We start from the raw sequence: 23325 nt of genomic DNA, 5'->3' as shown, positions 1-23325 counted from the left end.
CAACCACACAGTTCTCAAATTATACTGCCATACAGTGCTCTAATCATACCACAATACACTGCTTAAATACCACCACACAGTGCTCAAGTCATACTGTCATATACTGCTTAAATAGCACCACACAGTGCTCAAATCATACTGCAATACAGTGCTCAAATCATACCATCATACACTGCTTAAATAATACCACCACATAGTGCTCAAATTATACTGCCATACAGTGCTGAAATCATCCCGCCATACACTGCTTAAATAATACCACCACACAGTGCTCAAATTATACTGCCATACAGTGCTGAAATCATCCCGCCATACACTGCCTAAATAATACCGCCACACGGTGCTCAAATAATATCACCATATAGTGGTCATATAATATTGCCACACAGTAAGCAGAAAGTAACCTGCCGTACAATGTATAAATAGAATGGCTATTCAGTTACGGTGGTCACAGGCCTCTGTTGCCACACCATATGTGGTGACCTCCCCAGCAATTGAAGCTGATGCACTACATTGACCATAAGGCTATCCCTGGTTATAGATACAAGGAAAAGAAGATGAGCTCCCTCAGGCTGGGTCCAATCCAATACTCCAGGACCACAGTGTTTATTCATTTCAACCCATTACTTACCTCCCTTTTGTAATAATCTGCATTTCTTCCCTAAAGAAGCAAAAAAATATATTATTATCTATGACTAGATGGCAGCCCGATTCTAAAGAATCGGGAGTCTAGAATCCATATATACTTTATTTATTCAAATGTAAGAATAATACAATTAATAAATAATAGTAAGAAAGAACAAAAATAATAGGCAGTATATGGAGAAAACACCAAACAAAAGTTCAAAATTGGTGTGAAAATGTCACTGAACCACTTCACAACTAAATATATATAGTTTTGGTAAATGGTATTATCATTTTTTTGACGAAATTCGGCAGGAGCTTGAAGAGCAACGTCACTGGGCCCGCCTCCACGCAGTAGAAACTTGCTGTGAGGTAAAAATTCAAAAATCACACCAAAATGGCGGGCGGAGTGTGTCACAGTACGGCACGTTTCTGATTGGTCGCTCGCAGCAGGCGGCAACCAATCAGACACTGGACACTGTTGACGTCACTTAGCTCCGGACATTAGCTCCGGACATTAGCTCCGGACATTAGCTCCGGACCTTAGCTCCGGACATTAGCTCCGGACATTAGCTCCGGACATTATCTCCGCACATTAGCTCCGGACATTAGCTCCGGACATTAGCTCCGGACAAAGCCACGGAAGTTGGCACAAATTGCAGGATGTAGTATTCTAGGCAATTAATCTCCGGACATTAGCTCCGGACATTAGCTCCGGACATTAGCTCCGGACAAAGCCACGGAAGTTGGCACAAATTGCAGGAAGTAGTATTCTAGGCAATTATATATTAGATAAACCCTGGATGAAGTATAACCCTAGTCATCCAGGGCCCTCGGGTTCATGAATAGAATGCAAGATTACAGTAAAGACTGACACTCAGGCAAAAAAGGTGGTACAATGTAGTAAGCAGGGGATAGAACACACTGGGCTGTGTTATGGTGGTCGCCCATAACAAAAATTTCTGCGATCGTGTTGTGTCTGCAGATTCGCAACTCATATGTTCTGATTTTTAGAATTACAAAAAAGAGTCAAAAGTCGTAAAAACTATGGGAAAGAGGCTCACCAATGCCATTGTTCCTGTGTAGCAGTTTCCTCTCTCTGGCCCGCGCTCCATTACATTCATGCATCCCGGCTGGAATAGATCAGAAATATCAATTGGGACAAAGGAATTGTCGTAGTAATACTTAAAGGGGCAGTCCTTCTTTTGAAGTGGTCATCCTTTCATGAGGCTGTCCTTATTTGAAGGGGCTGTCTATATTTGGAGTGATCATCCTTATTTGAGGAGGCCTGCCTTACTTGGGGTGGTCATACTTATTTGAAGGGGCTGTCCTTATTTGAATGAGCTGTCCTTATTTGAAGGGGTCGTCTTTATTTGAAGGGGCTGTCCTTATTTGAAGGGGTCGTCTTTATTCGAAGGGGCTGTTCTAATTTGAAGGGATCGTCCTTATTTGAAGGGGTTGTCCTTATTTGAAGGGGCTGTTCTTATTTGAAGGGGCTGTTCTTATTTGAAGGGGCTGTTCTAATTTGAAGGGATCGTCCTTATTTGAAGGGGTCGTCCTTATTTGAAGGGGCTGTTCTTATTTGAAGGGCCTGTCCTTATTTGAAGGGATCGTCCTTATTTGAAGGGATCGTCCTTATTTGAAGGGGCTGTTCTTATTTGAAGGGGCTGTTCTTATTTGAAGGGGCTGTCCTTATTTGAAGGGGTCGTCTTTATTTAAAGGGGTCATCCTTATTTGAACAGGCTGCCCTTATTTGAAGGGGTTGAGCTTATTTGAATGAGCTGTCCGTATTTGAAGGGGTTATCCTTATTTGAAGGAGTCATCCTTATTTGAAGGGGCTGTCCTTATTTGAAGGGGTAATTCTTATTTGAAGGGGGTGTCCTTATTTGAAGGGGGTGTCCTTATTTGAAGGGGTCATCCTTATTTGAACAGGCTGTCCTTATTTGAAGTGGTTGAGCTTTTTTGAAGGGGTCATCCTTATTTGAAGGGGTCATTTTTATTTGAAGGGGTGTCCTTATTTGAAGGGCTCATTCTTATTTGAAAGGGCTGTCCTTATTTGAAGGGGTCGAGCTTATTTTAATGGGTTGTCTTTATTTGAAGGGGTCATCCTTATTTGAAGGGAACATCCTTATTTAAAGAGGCTGTCCTTATTTGAAGGATCTGACCTTATTTGAAAGGGCCATCCTTATTTGAAGGGGTCATCTTTATTTGAAGGGGTCATCCTTATTTGAAAGGGGTGTCCTTATTTGAAGGGGTCATCCTTATTTGAAGGGGTCATTCTTATTTGAAGGGGGTGTCCTTATTTGAAGGGTCTGTCCTTATTTGAAAGGCCTGTCCTTATTTGAAGGGGTTGAGCTGATTTTAATGGGTTGTCCTTATTTGAAGGGGTCATCCTTATTTGAAGGGGTCATCCTTATTTGAAGGGAACATCCTTATTTAAAGAGGCTGTCCTTATTTGAAGGATCTGACCTTATTTGAAGGGGCCGTCCTTATTTGAAGGGGTCATTCTTATTTGAAAGGGGTGTCCTTATTTGAAGGGGTCGTCCTTATTTGAAGGGGTCATTCTTATTTGAAGGGGGTGTCCTTATTTGAAGGGTCTGTCCTTATTTGAAAGACCTGTCCTTATTTGAAGGGGTCAAGCTTATTTTAATGGGTTGTCTTTATTTGAAGGGGTCATCCTTATTTGAAGGGAACATCCTTATTTAAAGAGGCTGTCCTTATTTGAAGGATCTGACCTTATTTGAAAGGGCCATCCTTATTTGAAGGGGTCATCTTTATTTGAAGGGGTCATCCTTATTTGAAAGGGGTGTCCTTATTTGAAGGGGTCATCCCTATTTGAAGGGGTCATTCTTATTTGAAGGGGGTGTCCTTATTTGAAGGGTCTGTCCTTATTTGAAAGACCTGTCCTTATTTGAAGGGGTCAAGCTTATTTTAATGGGTTGTCTTTATTTGAAGGGGTCATCCTTATTTGAAGGGAACATCCTTATTTAAAGAGGCTGTCCTTATTTGAAGGATCTGACCTTATTTGAAAGGGCCATCCTTATTTGAAGGGGTCATCTTTATTTGAAGGGGTCATCCTTATTTGAAAGGGGTGTCCTTATTTGAAGGGGTCATCCTTATTTGAAGGGGTCATTCTTATTTGAAGGTGGTGTCCTTATTTGAAGGGTCTGACCTTATTTGAAAGGCCTGTCCTTATTTGAAGGGGTTGAGCTGATTTTAATGGGTTGTCCTTATTTGAAGGGGTCGTCCTTATTTGAAGGGATCGTCCTTATTTGAAGGGAACATCCTTATTTAAAGAGGCTGTCCTTATTTGAAGGATCTGACCTTATTTGAAGGGGCCGTCCTTATTTGAAGAGGGAGTCATTATTTAAAGACATTGTCCTTATTTGAAGGGGCCGTCCTATTTTTAAAAGGAGCCATCTTTTTCCGAAGGGGTTATACATATATATGGTTACACACGTATATATGGGAACCCCTCACATATTTCACACAGAAAAAAATTATTTATGTCCTCCATGCTTTACACTGGATCTCTTTTTTTAATTCAGGTAGACTCATGTGTATAAACACGAGTTCAGAGGCAGGTCAGTACATAGTTGATTTTTATTACAGAAAGGACAGAGTACTTATAAACGTCACGCAATAAGAGGAGGGGCCTAAATAAATGGGAGGAGCATCAATAAGGAGAGGAGACTACATAAAGGGAAGGCATCAATAAGAGGGAGGAGCCTAGAAAGTACCTTTAATATTTCGTTCCCAATTATTGCTATACTCTGGCGCCTTGACCCTACGATCGTCTTAAGTGTAAATCTTCTAACTGTCCCTGTTGTGAGGAGCCGATGGCTTCCATTAATTTAATGTTTGAACGCGTGCCAAGGAACGAGGCTATATTTAGTGTAGCGGCATGTTCTAACGTGGCTGATGCAGAATTATACACATCTAATTATACACCGCTCACACAAACCTCGCGCCTTAATACATACGACTGTCAAAGATGAGAAGTGGAGAACATCAAAGTCGTCTGCAGGCGTCATGAAAGCGCCGGCACTGACTTTACGAGACGCCCCCCCCTGTGGTTTTTTTTTTTTCCTAGATCACAAATGGAAATATTGTGGTCTGAAAGATCAGACCCTGCGATGAAAGACAAGCGTGGGAGCGTCCTGAGTGGGACAGATGTGGGCAATGACTCACAACATGCCGCCTTGTCACCAGAACTAGAAGGTACCACGTGGTTTTATGCTCTACGGAAAGACATTTAATAAGGTTTCCTTAAGAAGATGTGGCTCCTTTCACCAGATAACTTCTGAATACGATTGTTCTGTTGCCTAGCAACAGCCACCACAGCCACCAGGTGACTACTCCGGGTCACCTGAGGAGACCAACATTGTCGTCCACTGTTTTGCAAGCCAAATTTATTTGATTTTTTCTAAACGTTTAGACTTTTCTGTGTCTCGTCGTTTATTAAAGGTGTTCTCCTGAACATTTTAAATAAAGTTTTTTGGAGACAGCACTATGTATGCTTAAACTTTGGAATATATTTTATGTAGCAATTTGGTCCCTGGGAGATGGGATCAGTGGCTGAAATTCTAAGGACCAGAGCTCTCTGATTTCTATGGAGATCTAGAAAAATGTCTAAACCAATCAGAGCCTGACTTTCATTTCATATTGTACCCTTGGAAACATGAAAGATGGCCTGTGATTGGTTGCAATAGGCAACGAAGAATTTATCTTCTGCCCACTTCCTATTTTCAATCAACTTTATTTATAATGTCCTGGAGAACATATACTGATAATAACAATAAAATAATAATAAGAATATTATCATGACCTTTCAATTGCCTTATACTTATGATAATGAATTTACCGATGGTTTGCTAACGAGCCAATACGCCTGCTCCTGACACTCGATCACAATCCGGTCCCCCTTACGGCGCTGTTTGGCCGCCCTATGTAAAAACACAAAGAAAAAACAGGAATATGATATGTATGTAATATTAAAAATTATAAAGCCTTAAAATATGACATTTAAGCACTTGGACGGTGACAGGCTCGGAAGTGCGTGTTATAATATCGCCTTGTTAGATGTTTATCATGTCGTTTAATAGGTCTCATATTGTTGCCCGTTTCAACCAATCAGAGCACATCTCTCATTTTGCCAGTGCAGTTTTAGAAATGAAAGCTGTGCTCCGACTGGTTGCTATAGGCAACAAGTTCAGTTTTGATAAAATTAAGGCTTTTGGGGCTTCGTAGGCCCTTGTGTGAGAAAAACGGACGCCAATTCTGTTTTGTCGTGTAACTTGAAGCTTGTGGGCCCCAGTGTAAAATATTCAGCATGGTGTTTAATAGAAGATTCTTCTCATATGGGCCAGAGGGACTTTAGAGGCCCCCGTAAAGCTTTAGGGCCCTACTATGGTTACACCCCTGGACCCCTGACACTGCAAAACAGAAGTCGAAAAGATCAAACCGGGATATCTACTTAGCCCTATGATAAGGTGTCATGGCAGAATACACGGGAAGAGTTGTCATAGGGACAAATAAAGGTGTTGCATTATCATTAAGATTGATTCTCAAGATGGCCGCCTCTAATCTGCCAGGAGGGAGCAGTAAGATATCCAGAATCAGTGCGTAACCCGAAATACTGCCACAAAGACTGGCCTGATTGCAGGGTCCATTAAGCAGAGTGTCTGAGACAGATAACATATCATAGGACGACGTATTCTCGTATATAACATGTCCGGCTGTAATAACGGAGCACTATGTGCAGCTGCGTGCTTCCGGAACAATCCATACAAATATTCCACATGATCCTGAATATTTCATGATGGATTTGCATGAATATTTCATATGTGCCGCCTGTATTACGTATACTGCATAAACATGTTACTTATTTATGGCGGTTTAAAACCCACTTAAGAAAAAAAAAAAAGCACACGTGTCCTCGACGCGCTGCGATCCATGGTAGGGATCGATACACAAAAAGGGGTCAGGCTCATGATGAATTTATCATGAATCTGCGCCATTTTTGGGGAGGATGCAGCGCCAAACTATATAAACTGTTGCGTCTACGTACCTGATCTGTTCTCTCGCTTGCATCACCACGAAGTCCCACGTGTGATTAATTCGCTTGTGCAGCTGATTATAACTATCCTGTGACAACCCCCCCACAAAAAAATAACATATGAGTGACATACATAGAAATGAAATATCCATATTCCATAGGCGCACTACGCACATATGAAGGCATATCTACAAAAACAGCATGGCATGTTAATTTTTAAGCATATTTACCAAAATACACGCTCTAATAAGGGCTTATCCCTCTTACAGGGGTTGTTCCAGGATGAGAAAATCATAGCTGCTTTCTTTCAACAACAGTGCCACACCTGTCCACAGGTTGTGTATGACATTGGCTCTCAGTCTCATATAAAAATAAAGATTATTATGATTATTATTAAATTGTGCCAAGCTGAAATATCAGTCAAAACCCATAGGTAACAATATACCAGCAACAGATGTATATACTAGCAGCAAACAAACTGCGTACATAACTATACACCAGCAGCGAATAAACTGCACACATAACTATATAATAACAGTGAATAAACTGCATACATAACTATGAACCAGCAGCAAACAAACAGCACACACAACTATATACCAGCAGTGAATAAACTGCACACATGACTATATAACAGTAGAGAATAAACTACATACATAACTATGAACCAGCAGCAACCAAACTGCACATATAACTATATACCAACAGTGAATAAACTGCATACATAACTATGAACCAGCAGCAAACAAACTGCACATATAACTATATACCGGCAGTGAATAAACTGCATACATAACTATGAACCAGCAGCAAACAAACTACACATACAACTATATACCAACAGTGAATAAACTGCATACATAACTATGAACCAGCAGCAAACAAACTGCACTTATAACTATATACCAGCAGCAAACAGAGTGCACACATACTGTAGATATATGCCAGCAGCGAATAAACTGCATACATATATAACTATATACCAGCAGAAATAAACTGCATACATAACTATCTACCAGCAGTGAATAAACTGCACACATAACTGTATAACAGCAGTGAACTATCTACATACATATCTATATACCAGCAGAGAATAAACTGCACACATACCAATATACCAGTAGTGAATAAACTGCACACATAGCTATACAACAGCAATGAATAAACTGCATAACTATATACCAACAGTGGAAAAATCAGAACTGTCAAATAAACTGCAGTCTGTTGATGACAGATGTTGGCCCTTAGTTTTGTGAAATGGCCTGTCACTCTACGTCAGTACTGGCATTGCTGCCCCGATAGCGACGCTGATGATGTTGATTATCACCCAGCTTTCCCAACACATTCCAAAATTAGAGAGATGACTGACCTTTTCGTACTCCACCAGGTCTCCTTGTTTCCTGATATTCTTCTTTGCAAGATAAATGGCTGAAAAGAAAAAAGTAGAAAAACTTCACCTGCATTGTAGCTTCACAACAGCTGAGAGACACAGATTAGGGACAATTGAATAAGGGCACTTTATAGAACATAAACCAATAAGCACAGTGACGGGAAATAGTGTCCCGCCCACGAGGAGCAAATATTGACACTTCCTACTATTAGCTCCTTCTACCTTACAGCAAAATGGCCCAATGTTTTTTTATTATGAGAGCAATTGTGCCCACTAGATCATCTTTGATAAATGCCCTCATCTAAAGGCTTAGCATGAATTAAATTAGAAGATGCTCTTTAGCCTCCAGGAGGCCTTCTTAAAGGAGAACTACTGAGATTTTTTTTTTTTTAAATCCCCTTAAAGATTTTAAAAAAATTTAAAATATATTCCCATGTCAATTTATCAGCAGTTGAAGTAGCAAAAAAGTTTTTAGACCGTGTCCCCGGGGCCGTGACGATATACTCTGTCCCTGTTCAATGGTTCATAGCCATAGGGAAATTAAGCCTAACAGAAAGGAAATGAGATCTGAATGGTTTCTATGGAACCCTGCGTTCTTATAACAGCAGAGATGCAGGAAGAGTTGTCATAGGGGAACATGCAGAAAAGCTCTTCTCACAAGAAGACTGTAGTGAAGTACTGGCACTGGCACACACAGAATGGTGACACTAACTTACCATAGTCCAGCTCTGTGGCCGGCCATTTATTGGTGGTCCAGAAATATGGGGTCTAAAAAAGAAATCTGTGAAATATCAGTAACAGATACAGTTGGAGAGAAGGTCCTATCCCGGGGGTCACATACGGCCCACAAGAGCAGGACCATAAAGAAGAAGCTGAACATCAGTGTTTACAATTGTGCTCACATTCTCAGGGGTCCCCGGGATAGAGCTTTGGAAGCCCTCGATCTCTAGAGTACGTTATGATGGAACTCTAAGATTGCAGCATTTTGGGGGAGCACTCTAGATGGCACTGTCTCTGTAACACTGAGGCTATGGGAGCACCTTCTGACTGTGACACCATTAATGGTGGCACTCATGTGAGGACAATCTGGCTATGACACTGTCAATAGGGGCACTCTCTTTCTGAGGCACTGATAATGGGGGCACTCTATAGCTGAGGCACTGATAATGGGGGCACTCTATAGCTGAGGCACTGATAATGTGGGCACTCTATAGCTGAGGCACTGATAATGGGGGCACTCTAGCTGAGGCACTGATAATGGGGGCACTCTCTAGCTGAGGCACTAAAAATGGGGGCACTCTCTAGCTGAGGCACTGATAATGGGGGCACTCTAGCAGAGGCACTGATAATGGGGGCACTCTCTAGCTGAGGCACTAAAAATGGGGGCACGCTCTAACTGAGGCACTGATAATGGGGGCACTCTCTAGCAGAGGCACTGATAATGGGGGCACTCTCTAGCAGAGGCACTGATAATGGGGGCACTCTCTAGCTGAGGCACTGACAATAGGGGCACTCTCTAGCTGATGTACTTATTATAGGGGTCTCTCTAGCTGAGGCACTGAAAATGGGGGTCACTCTCTAGCTGAGGCACTGCTAATGGGGGTCACTCTAGCTGAGGCACTGATAACGGGGGTCACTCTAGCTGAGGCACTGATAATGGGGGTCACTCTCTGGCTGAGGCACTGATAATGGAGCCATTCTCTGAGGCACTGATAATGGGGGCACTCTCTAGCTGTGGTACTGATAATAGGGGCACTCTAGCTGAGGCACTGATATTGGGGGCACTCTCTAGCTGAGGCACTGATATTGGGGCACTCTCTAGCTGAGACACTGATAATGGGGGCACTCTCTAGCTGAGGCACTGATAATGGGGGCACTCTCTAGCTGAGGCACTGATAATAGGGGCACTCTCTAACTGAGGCACTTATAATGGAGGCACTCTCTAGCTGAGGCACTGATAATGGAGCCATTCTCTAGCTGAGGCACTGATAATGGGGCACTCTCTAGCTGAGGTACTGATAATAGGGACAATCTCTAGCTGAGGGACTGATAATGGGGGCACTCTCTAACTAAGCCACTTATAATGGAGGCACTCTCTAGCTGAGGCACTGATAATGGAGCCATTCTCTAGCTGAGGCACTGATAATGGGGCACTCTCTAGCTGAGGTACTTATAATAGGGGCACTCTCTAGCTGAGGGACTGATAATGGGGGTCACTCTCTAGCTGAGGCACACTGATATTGGGGGCACTCTCTAGCTGAGGCACTGATAAAGGGGGCACTCCCTAGCTGAGGAACTGATAATGTGGGCACTCTCTAGCTGAGGCACTGATAAAGGGGGCACTCTCTAGCTGATGTACTTATTATAGGGGTCTCTCTAGCTGAGGCACTGAAAATGGGGGTCACTCTAGCTGAGGCACTGATAATGGGGGTCACTCTAGCTGAGGCACTGATAATGGGGGTCACTCTCTAGCTGAGGCACTGATAATGGGGGTCACTCTCTGGCTGAGGCACTGATAATGGAGCCATTCTCTGAGGCACTGATAATGGGGGCACTCTCTAGCTGTGGTACTGATAATAGGGGCACTCTAGCTGAGGCACTGATATTGGGGACACTAGCTGAGGCACTGATAATGGAGGCACTCTCTAACTGAGGCACTGATAATGGAGACACTCTAGCTGAGGCACTGATAATGGAGGCACTCTCTAGCTGAGGCACTGATAATGGGGGCACTCTCTTGCTGAAGCACTGATAATGGGGGCACTCTCTAGCTGAGGCACTGATAATAGGGGCACTCTCTAACTGAGGCACTGATAATGGTGGCACTCTCTAGCTGAGGCACTGATAATGGGGGCACTCTCTAGCTGAGGCACTGATAATGGGGGCACTCTCTAGCTGAGGCACTGATAATGGGGGCACTCTCTAGCGAGGCACTGATAATGGGGGCACTCTCTAACTGAGGCACTTATAATGGAGGCACTCTCTAGCTGAGGCACTGATAATGGGAGCACTCTATTGCTGAGGCACTGATAATGGGGGCACTCTATAGCTGAGGCACTGATAATGGGAGCACTCTCTAGCTGAGGCACTCTCTAGCTGAGGCACTGATAATGGGGTCACTCTAGCTGAGGCACTGATAATGGGGGCACTCTCTAGCAGAGGCACAGATAATGGGGACACTCTAGCTGAGGCACTGATAATGGGGCACTCTAGCTGAGACACTGATAATGTGGGCACTCTCTAGCTGAGGCACTGATAATGGAGGCACTCTCTAGCTGAGGCACTGATAATGGAGCCATTCTCTAGCTGAGGGACTGATAATGGGGCACTCTCTAGCTGAGGTACTGATAATAGGGACACTCTCTAGCTGAGGGACTGATAATGGGGGCACTCTCTAACTGAGGCACTTATAATGGAGGCACTCTCTAGCTGAGGCACTGATAATGGGGGTCACTCTCTAGCTGAGTCACTGATAATGGGGGCACTCTCTAGCAGAGGCACAGATAATGGGGGCACTCTCTAGCAGAGGCACAGATAATGGGGGCACTCTAGCTGAGGCACTGATAATGGGGCACTCTAGCTGAGACATTGATAATGGGAGCACTCTCTAGCTGAGGCACTGATAATGGAGGCACTCTCTAGCTGAGGCACTGATAATGGGGGGCACTCTCTAGCTGAGGCACTGATAATAGGGGCACTCTAGCTGAGGCACTGATAATGGGGTCACTCTTTAGCTGAGGCACTGATAATGGGGGCACTCTAACTGAGGCACTTATAATGGAGGCACTCTCTAGCTGATGCACTGATAATAGAGCCATTCTCTAGCTGAGGCACTGATAATGGGGGCACTCTAACTGAGGCACTTATAATGGAGGCACTCTCTAGCTGATGCACTGATAATAGAGCCATTCTCTAGCTGAGGCACTGATAATGGGGGCACTCTAACTGAGGCACTGATAATGGGGCACTCTCTAGCTGAGGTACTGATAATAGGGACAATCTCTAGCTGAGGGACTGATAATGGGGGTCACTCTCTAGCTGAGGCACTGATATTGGGGGCACTCCCTAGCTGAGGAACCGATAATGGGGGCACTCTCTAGCTGAGGCACTGATAATGGGGCACTCTCTAGCTGATGTACTTATTATAGGGGTCTCTCTAGCTGAGGCACTGAAAATGGGGGTCACTCTCTAGCTGAGGCACTGCTAATGGGGGTCACTCTAGCTGAGGCACTGATAACGGGGGTCACTCTCTAGCTGAGGCACTGATAATGGGGGCACTCTCTAGCTGTGGTACTGATAATAGGGGCACTCTAGCTGAGGCACTGATATTGGGGACACTCTCTAGCTGAGGCACTGATATTGGGGCACTCTAGGTGAGACACTGATAATGGGGGCACTCTCTAACTAAGCCACTTATAATGGAGGCACTCTCTAGCTGAGGCACTGATAATGCAGCCATTCTTTAGCTGAGGCACTGATAATGGGGCACTCTCTAGCTGAGGTACTTATAATAGGGGCACTCTCTAGCTGAGGGACTGATAATGGGGGTCACTCTCTAGCTGAGGCACTGATATTGGGGGCACTCTCTAGCTGAGGCACTGATAAAGGGGGCACTCCCTAGCTGAGGAACTGATAATGTGGGCACTCTCTAGCTGAGGCACTGATAAAGGGGGCACTCTCTAGCTGATGTACTTATTATAGGGGTCTCTCTAGCTGAGGCACTGAAAATGGGGGTCACTCTCTAGCTGAGGCACTGATAATGGGGGTCACTCTCTAGCTGAGGCACTGATAACGGGAGTCACTCTCTAGCTGAGGCACTGATAATGGGGGTCACTCTCTGGCTGAGGCACTGATAATGGAGCCATTCTCTGAGGCACTGATAATGGGGGCACTCTCTAGCTGTGGTACTGATAATAGGAGCACTCTAGCTGAGGCACTGATATTGGGGGCACTCTCTAGCTGAGGCACTGATATTGGGGCACTCTCTAGCTGAGACACTGATAATGGGGGCACTCTCTAGCTGAGGCACTGATAATGGGGGCACTCTCTAGCTGAGGCACTGATATTGGGGGCACTCTCTAGCTGAGGCACTGATATTGGGGCACTCTCTAGCTGAGACACTGATAATGGGGGCACTCTAGCTGGGGCACTGATAATGGGGGCACTCTCTAGCTGAGGCACTGATAATGGAGGCACTCTCTAACTGAGGCACTGATAATGGAGACACTCTAGCTGAGGCACTGATAATGGGGGCACTCTCTAGCTGAGGCACTGATAATGGGGGCACTCTCTTGCTGAGGCACTGATAATGGGGGCACTCTCTAGCTGAGGCACTGATAATAGGGGCACTCTCTAGCTGAGGCACTGATAATGGAGCCATTCTCTAGCTGAGGCACTGATAATGGGGCACTCTCTAGCTGAGGTACTGATAATAGGGACACTCTCTAGCTGAGGGACTGATAATGGGGGCACTCTCTAACTGAGGCACTTATAATGGAGGCACTCACTAGCTGAGGCACTCTCTAGCTGAGGCACTGATAATGGGGTCACTCTAGCTGAGACACAGATAATGGGGGCACTCTGACTGAGGCACTGATAATGGTGCACTCTAGCTGAGACATTGATAATGGGGGCACTCTCTAGCTGAGGCACTGATAATGGAGGCACTCTCTAGCTGAGGCACTGATAAAGGGGGCACTCTCTAGCTGAGGCACTGATAATGGGGGCACTCTCTAGCTGAGGCACTGATAATGGGGGCACTCTCTAGCTGAGGCACTGATAATGGGGGCACTCTCTAGCTGGGGCACTGATAATGGGGGCACTCTCTAGCTGAGGCACTGATAATGGAGGCACTCTCTAACTGAGGCACTGATAATGGAGACACTCTAGCTGAGGCACTGATAATGGGGGCACTCTCTAGCTGAGGTACTGATAATGGGGGCACTCTCTTGCTGAGGCACTGATAATGGGGGCAGTCTCTAGCTGAGGCACTGATAATAGGGGCACTCTCTAACTGAGGCACTGATAATGGTGGCACTCTCTAGCTGAGGCACTGATAATGGGGGCACTCTAGCTGAGGCACTAAAAATGGGGGCACTCTCTAGCTGAGGCACTGATAATGGGGCACTCTCTAGCTGAGGCACTGATAATGGGGGCACTCTAGCTGAGGCACTGATAATGGGGGCACTCTCTAGCTGAGGCACTGATAATAGGGGCACTCTCTAACTGAGGCACTTATAATGGAGCCATTCTCTAGCTGAGGCACTGATAATGGGGCACTCTCTAGCTGAGGTACTGATAATAGGGACACTCTCTAGCTGAGGGACTGATAATGGGGGCACTCTCTAACTGAGGCACTTATAATGGAGGCACTCACTAGCTGAGGCACTCTCTAGCTGAGGCACTGATAATGGGGTCACTCTAGCTGAGGCACAGATAATGGGGGCACTCTGACTGAGGCACTGATAATGGTGCACTCTAGCTGAGACATTGATAATGGGGGCACTCTAGCTGAGGCACTGATAATGGGGACACTCTCTAGCTGAGGCACTGATAATGGGGGCACTCTCTAGCTGAGGCACTGATAATGGGGGCACTCTAGCTGAGGCACTGATAATGGGGGCACTCTATAGCTGAGGCACTGATAATGGTGGCACTCTCTAGCTGAGGCACTGATAATGGGGGCACTCTCTAGCTGAGGCACTAAAAATGGGGGCACTCTCTAGCTGAGGCACTGATAATGGGGGCACTCTCTAGCTGATGCACTGATAATAGAGCCATTCTCTTGCTGAGGCACTGATAATGGGGGCACTCTCTAGCTGAGGCACTGATAATGGAGGCACTCTCTAGCTGAGGCACTGATAATTGAGCCATTCTCTAGCTGAGGCACTGATAATGGGGCACTCTAGCTGAGGTACTGATAATAGGGACACTCTCTAGCTGAGGCACTGATAATGGGGGCACTCTCTAACTGAGGCACTTATAATGGAGGCACTCTCTAGCTGAGGCACTGATAATGGGGGCACTCTATAGCTGAGGCACTGATAATGGGGGCACTCTATAGCTGAGGCACTGATAATGGGGTCACTCTCTAGCTGAGGCACAGATAATGGGGGCACTCTAGCAGAGGCACAGATAATGGGGGCACTCTAGCAGAGGCACAGATAATGGGGGCACTCTAGCTGAGGCACTGATAATGGGGCACTCTAGCTGAGACACTGATAATGGGGGCACTCTCTAGCTGAGGCACTGATAATGGAGGCACTCTCTAGCTGAGGCACTGTTAATGGGGGGCACTCTCTAGCTGAGGCACTGATAATAGGGGCACTCTCTAGCTGAGGCACTGATAATGGGGGCACTCTAGCTGAGGCAGTGATAATGGGGGCACTCTAACTGAGGCACTTATAATGGAGGCACTCTCTAGCCGAGGCACTGATAATAGAGCCATTCTCTAGCTGAGGCACTGATAATAGGGACAATCTCTAGCTGAGGGACTGATAATGGGGCACTCTCTAGCTGAGGTACTTATAATAGGGTCACTCTCTAGCTGAGGCACTGATAAAGGGGGCACTCCCTAGCTGAGGAACTGATAATGGGGGCACTCTCTAGCTGAGGCACTGATAAAGGGGGCACTCTCTAGCTGATGTACTTATAGGGGTCTCTCTAGCTGAGGCACTGAATATGGGGGTCACTCTAGCTGAGGCACTGATAATGGGGGTCACTCTAGCTGAGGCACTGATAACGGGGGTCTCTCTAGCTGAGGCACTGATAATGTGGGTCACTCTCTAGCTGAGGCACTGATAATGGAGCCATTCTCTGAGGCACTGATAATGGGGGCACTCTCTAGCTGTGGTACTGATAATAGGGGCACTCTAGCTGAGGCACTGATATTGGGGGCACTCTCTAGCTGAGGCACTGATATTGGGGCACTCTCTAGCTGAGACACTGATAATGGGGGCACTCTCTAGCTGAGGCACTGATAATGGGGGCACTCTCTAGCTGAGGCACTGATAATGGAGGCACTCTCTAGCTGAGGCACTGATAATGGAGACACTCTAGCTGAGGCACTGATAATGGGGCACTCTAGCTGAGGCACTGATAATGGGGGTCACTCTCTAGCTGAGGCACTGATAATGGGGGTCACTCTCTAGCTGAGGCACTGATATTGGGGCACTCTCTAGCTGAGACACTGATAATGGGGGCACTCTATAGCTGAGGCACTGATAATGGGGGCACTCTCTAGCTGAGGCACTGATAATGGAGGCACTCTCTAGCTGAGGCACTGATAATGGAGACACTCTAGCTGAGGCACTGATAATGGGGCACTCTCTAGCTGAGGCACTGATAATGGGGGTCACTCTCTAGCTGAGGCACTGATAATGGGGGTCACTCTCGCTGAGGCACTGATATTGGGGGAACTCTCTAGCTGAGGCACTGATAATGGGGGGCACTCTCGCTGAGGCACTGATAATGGGGGCACTCTCTAGCTGAGGCACTGATAATAGGGGTACTCTCTATCTGAGGCACTGATAATGGGGGGCACTCGCTGAGGCACTGATATTGGGGGCACTCTCTAGCTGAGGCACTGATAAAGGGGGCACTCTAGCTGAGGCACTGATAAAGGGGGCACTCTAGCTGAGGCACTGATAATGGAGGCACTCTCTAGCTGAGGCACTGATAATGGGGGCACTCTCTGGCTAGGGCATTGTAGAAGGGAGAACCAGGCTGAAGCACCTAGTCCAAAACTGCCGAGGCCGTGCCTCCTGTTGCAGGGGGGAAGGAAATTGATGTCGGAGGACACCCATGACCTGCAGAGAGGGGGTGTGGTGAGTCAGGGTAGTATAAGGTGGTTTGCGCGGGAACAAAGAGGGGCTTCCCGCTGGAGGGCTGAGTGAGAGAGGACCTGTGCTGCGAGCAGTGATAATGGTCGGGTGCGGTAAGGACAGGGGAGCGTTGCTGAGCGTGCAGGTCAGGGCATGCCGAGCGGGAGTTTGTTGGGAAAGGCTCCCGGCCGCAGGGCGTGTCTAAGGCATTGTTAATGGGGCACTCTCTGGAAGTTACACTGGTATTATGGGGCGCTTCTAGTTGGGATACGGTAAATAGGGGGTGCTCTCTGGCTGTGGCACTGTTAACGAAGACACTCTTGTGACACTGTTAATAGGGGGCACTCTCTGACTTTAGCACTGTTATTGGGGGCACTTTCTGGTGGCATCACTGACAATGGTGTCAGTCTCTGTGTGGGGTACCATTATTGGGTATATGCTGTCGCTGCGGTACTGATACTGAGTGCATGCGCTGGCTGCGGAACTGAAGAACAAGAACAAGATGTTTTTCCTCACAGCTTCCTCTACAGATAAAAATTACTTAAACGTAATGTGTCATCAGAAAATGACCTAATATTTAAATCAGGTTTTTGTGTTTTGAAGCTGCTGGTGCCTCTGGAGTCCATGGAACCTCAATGTGTAGGATCCTTCAAAGGCTTGCTGTGCTGCATAAACCTACTATTCGGCCGCCCCTAAACAGTGTTCATGAGCAGAAACGGTTGCAGTGGGCCCAGACATACATGAAGACTAATTTCCAAACAGTCTTGTTTACTGATGAGTGTCGAGCAACCCTGGATGGTCCAGATGGATGGAGTAGTGGATGGTTGGTGGAGGCCACAATGTCCCAAAAAGCCTGCGACGTCATCAAGGAGAAGTCATGTCTTGGGCCGGTATCATGGGGAAAAAGCTGGTGGGGCCCTTTAAGGTTCCTAAAGGTGTGAAAATGACCTCTGCAAAGAATATAGAGTTTCTGACTGACAACTTCCATGGTCTAAAAAGCAGAAACGTGTCTTCAGGAGCAAAATCATCTTCATGCTGACAACGCCCCATCTCTTGCTGCAAAGAAACCTCTGAGTCATTGGCTGCTATGGGCATAAAAGGAGATAAACTCATGGTGCGGCCGCCATCTTCCCCTGACCTCAACCGTACAGAGAACCTTTGGAGAATCATCAAGTAAAAGATCTATGAGGGTGGGAGGCCGTTCACATCAAAACAGCAGCTCTGGGAGGGAAGAAATACAAGCAGAAACTCTGCAAAACCTCACAAGATCAATGGATGCAAGAATTGTGAAGGTGACATCAAAGAAGGCTCCGATGTTACATGTAACTTGGCCTGTTAGGAGGTTTTGGAGTTAAATAGCTTTTTTGTTCAGTGAATGTGACCTCCTAATGCTGCAAATTCCACAAATGAGACTTTTCAGTTCTTTATATCAAATGTTTAGAAATTCTACTGTGCCTAATAATATGGATCAGTGCATTGTTCGTTTTTATTCATTTTGGAGATTATGCTGTTATCATTGGGAGGTTTCTTCAATAAAATTCGATATATTATCGAACGGGTGATGACTTTTATTAGACTGACATGAACATGGTGTATACAGCTGATAACACAGGATCCACCATTAACAAAAGCTGATGTCACAGCTCACCTCCTCCTCCTGTACAATGACTGATAACACCTCTATATACAGCTGATAACACAGGATCCACCATTAACAAAAGCTGATGTCACAGCTCACCTCCTCCTCCTGTACAATGACTGATAACACCTCTATATACAGTAGATAACACAGGATCCACCATTCACAATAGGTGATGTCACAGCTCACCTCCTCCTCCTGTGCAAAGACTGATAACACCTCTATATACAGTAGATAACACAGGATCCACCATTCACAATAGGTGATGTCACAGCTCACCTCCTCCTCCTGTACAATGACTGATGGCACCTCTATATACAGTAGATAACACAGGATCCACTATTCACAATAGGTGATATCACAGCTCACCTCCTCCTCCTGTATAATGACTGATAACACCTCTATATACAGTAGATAACACAGGATCCACTATTCACAATAGATAATATCACAGCTCACCTCCTCCTCCTGTATAATGACTGATAACACCTCTATATACAGTAGATAACACAGGATCCACTATTCACAATAGATAATATCACAGCTCACCTCCTCCTCCTCCTCCTTTTTCAATGACCTTTGCACATGCACATTAGATGCTTCAATACAAGAGATGGGTTCAGAGCCTTTTCACTGCTGTTAATGTACCTGTGCATTTCCCAAAACAGGTGAAAATTGCAAAATTAAATTTTTCTTTATTAATACAGAATTTGATATGGTGAAAAAAAGTGTAAAAAATACATGTAACACAAAAAATGGATTTAAACAATAGGTCTTTTTCTGATGAAAGCTTCACTTTAAGAGTCATCCCTCATAAAGAAAGTGCAGAGAACAGTACACAAAAATATGGGGAGATAGAGATATTACAGGCCATGCATCTGCTGTGTGCGGGGGCAGTCATGGCCGATCCTTGAACCTACTTAAATCAATCTCCATTTTGACGTGCTCCTCTCATTGTCTTAGAGCCTGAAAAGAAGCCGCTTCATGTCTACAAGTCTTATAGTCTCCAAGACAGATAGCAGTAATAACAGAAGATGGCAGTGCGTCTTGCCAAGGTGGGCAGTGCTCCTGTCAAAATAAATATTCCGTCGCCTTAACAAGGAACACAAGATAGTCATAGCTCTAAAATGTAACTGACATAATCTCCTTATTCTTTCCAAATTTAGCCACGCGTGCCCTGCAGGCAACATCCTTGTTATTAATAAGCTCCAAAAACATCATTTGTACAAATGCCTCCTAGCCCAAAGACTTCCACACCACAATCACTTAAAGGGCAACTTCCCTCACTATTTTTATAAACATCACAGGTGCAGGAGCTACTATAATACTGCCCCCTATGTATGAGAGTAATATTGCTATAATACTGCCCCTAAGTATAAGAGTAATATTGCTATAATACTGCCCCATGTACAAGTATATAACTACTATTATAATGTCCCCTATTTACACGAATATAACTACTATAATACTGCTCCTATGTACAAGAATATAACTACTATAATACTGCCCCAATGTACAAGAATATAACTACTATAATAATGCTCCTATGTACAAGAACATAACTACTATAATACTGCTCCTATGTACAAGAACATAACTACAATAATACTGCTCATATGTACAAGAATATAACTACTATAATACTGCTTCTATGTACAAGAACATAACTACTATAATACTGCCCCTATGTACAAGAATATAACTACTATAATACTGCTCCTATGTACAAGAATATAACTACTATAATACTGCCCCTATGTACAAGAATATAACTACTATAATACTGCCCCTATGTACAAGAATATAACTACTATAATACTGCTCCTATGTACAAGAATATAACTACTATAATACTGCCCCTATGTACAAGAATATAACTACTATAATACTGCTTCTATGTACAAGAATATAACTACTATAATACTGCTCCTATGTACAAGAATATAACTACTATAATACTGCTTCTATGTACAAGAATATAACTACTATAATACTGCTTCTATGTACAAGAATATAACTACTATAATACTGCCCCTATGTACAAGAATAAAACTACTATAATACTGCTCCTATGTACAAGAATATAACTACTATAATACTGCTCATATGTACAAGAATATAACTACTATAATACTGCTCCCTATGTACAAGAATATAACTACTATAATACTGCTTCTATGTACAAGAATATAACTACTATAATACTGCCCCTATGTACAAGAATATAACTACTATAATACTGCTCCCTATGTCCAAGAATATAACTACTATAATACTGCTCCCTATGTACAAGAATATAACTACTATAATACTGCCCCTATGTACAAGAATATAACTACTATAATACTGCCCCTATGTACAAGAATATAACTACTATAATACTGCTCCCTATGTACAAGAATATAACTACTATAATACTGCCCCTATGTACAAGAATATAACTACTATAATACTGCTCCTATGTACAAGAATATAACTACTATAATACTTCTCCTATGTACAAGAATATAACTACTATAATACTGCTCCTATGTACAAGAATATAACTACTATAATACTGCCCCTATATACAAGAATATAACTACTATAATACTGCCCCTATGTACAAGAATATAACTACTATAATACTGCCCCCTATGTACAAGAATATAACTACTATAATACTGCCCCTATGTACAAGAATATAACTACTATAATACTGCTCCCTATGTACAAGAATATAACTACTATAATACTGCCCCTATGTACAAGAATATAACTAGTATAATACTGCCCCTATGTACAAGAATATAACTACTATAATACTGCTCCTAGGTACAAGAATATAACTACTATAATACTTCTCCTATGTACAAGAATATAACTACTATAATACTGCTCCTATGTACAAGAATATAACTACTATAATACTGCCCCTATATACAAGAATATAACTACTATAATACTGCCCCTATGTAAAAGAATATAACTACTATAATACTGCCCCCTATGTACAAGAATATAACTACTAGAATACTGCCCCTATATACAAGATGTGAGGCTGTGGCCTCTGATACAGCTAGGGGGCGCTGTTTGTTCTCCCAGAATGTGCATGCAGACAGATGAAGTCCATAGGTGTGCATGAGAGTCACGGATTTCCGGTCCGGGTTTTCCAGGTGGCTGAAGGCCACAGGTTTGTGTGTGTTTAAAAGCCCTGCAGTAAGGGGTATGGGTGTGTCAGGTGTCTGGCCAGGTGAGGCCAGGTGTGCGAGGGGCACGTCAGTGTCAGTCTGGTGTGTGCTGGTCTGCAGAGTGCATGGAGGCCAGCAGAGCCAGCACCCAGGGCAGCTGAATAGCCTGGCACCCACAGCGTACACAGAGATGCAAGTCGTCCATGGTACTGGTCTCGGATGTGGACAGTCCTGTGCCCAGAGGTGGATATCCTGTGCCCGTGGGAGTCGGATGTGGATAGTCCTGTGCCCGGAGGTGGATGTCCTGTTCCCGAAAGAGGACTAGCATGTGTAACGATTGCAAACAGGTGGATATGGTGCCCAGCTGCTATCCGGAGGATATCCTGAACTGTGTACGACTGTGTGATTAATGAGTCTGTAAGAGACAGTGATACAGCGATGCAGGACACCCACGAGAACTAGTCAGAGGAGGGCTGGCGTGTGTAGTGTCTGCAACAAATGAGGCTGTGTGTACGGAGACGTATAGAGACTGTGAGATGGCGTGCGGTCGCCCAGGGAAACTGGACAAGGGAAGTCTGGCCTGTTTAGGGACCGCAAATCTAAAGCCATGTGATATGCATTACTTTGAACTGGTGTAAACTGATCACTGAAGTTATATGCAGTTATGTGAAGTGGACTTTAATGCTGTGAAGAAACACATTAAAAGAGACTTTTGTGTTTGAATTTGTGGGTCACTGCTTCTTCACTGCGTACGATGCTACTGCAGCTTTACAAAGAATATAACTACTATAATACTGCCCCTATGTACAAGAATATAACTACTATAATACTGCCCCTATGTACAAGAATATAACTACTATAATACTGCCCCTATGTACAAGAATATAACTACTATAATACTGCTCCTATGTACAAGAATATAACTACTATAATACTGCCCCTATGTACAAGAATATAACTACTATAATACTGCCCCTATGCACAAGAATGTAACTACTATAATACTGCCCCTATGTACAAGAATATAACTACTATAATACTGCCCCTATGTACAAGAATATAACTACTATAATACTGCCCCCTGTGTACAAGAATATAACTACTATAATACTGCTCCTATGTACAAAAATATAACTACTATAATACTGCCCCTATGTACAAGAATATAACTACTATAATACTGCCCCCTGTGTACAAGAATATAACTACTATAATACTGCCCATATGTACAAGAATATAACTACTATAATACTGCCCCTATGTACAAGAATATAACTACTATAATACTGCCCCCTGTGTACAAGAATATAACTACTATAATACTGCTCCTATGTACAAGAATATAACTACTATAATACTGCTCCTATGTACAAGAATATAACTACTATAATACTGCCCCTATGTACAAGAATATAACTACTATAATACTGCCCCTATGTACAAGAATATAACTGCTATAATACTGCTCCTATATACAAGAATATAACTACTATAATACTGCTCCTATGTACAAGACTATAACTACTATAATACTTCCCCTATGTACAAGAATATAACTACTATAATACTGCTCCTATGTACAAGACTATAACTACTATAATACTTCCCCTATGTACAAGAAT

General features: G+C 44.2%; 1 protein-coding gene across 2 annotated transcripts in view; it reads right to left on the bottom strand.

The window, feature by feature from the left end:
- The window catches only part of RGS11 (regulator of G protein signaling 11), a 97498-nt gene that overhangs the window by 27278 nt on the left and 46895 nt on the right, over nucleotides 1-23325 (bottom strand). For both annotated transcript variants that reach the window (XM_069734720.1, XM_069734719.1), the window contains exons 5-10: nucleotides 8789-8840; nucleotides 8052-8110; nucleotides 6695-6771; nucleotides 5489-5570; nucleotides 1689-1757; nucleotides 632-661 (exon numbers count right to left, since the gene is read on the bottom strand). In XM_069734720.1, coding sequence (XP_069590821.1) covers nucleotides 632-661; nucleotides 1689-1757; nucleotides 5489-5570; nucleotides 6695-6771; nucleotides 8052-8110; nucleotides 8789-8840 — 369 coding nt within the window. The remainder of the gene's footprint in view (nucleotides 1-631; nucleotides 662-1688; nucleotides 1758-5488; nucleotides 5571-6694; nucleotides 6772-8051; nucleotides 8111-8788; nucleotides 8841-23325) is intronic.

The sequence above is a fragment of the Ranitomeya imitator genome, chromosome 7, assembly GCF_032444005.1.
Source record: "Ranitomeya imitator isolate aRanImi1 chromosome 7, aRanImi1.pri, whole genome shotgun sequence".
In the NCBI taxonomy this organism is placed as follows: Eukaryota; Metazoa; Chordata; class Amphibia; order Anura; family Dendrobatidae; genus Ranitomeya; species Ranitomeya imitator.
The sequence above is the reverse complement of the archived record's forward strand: the minus strand, read 5'-3'. Positions and strand labels throughout refer to the sequence as shown.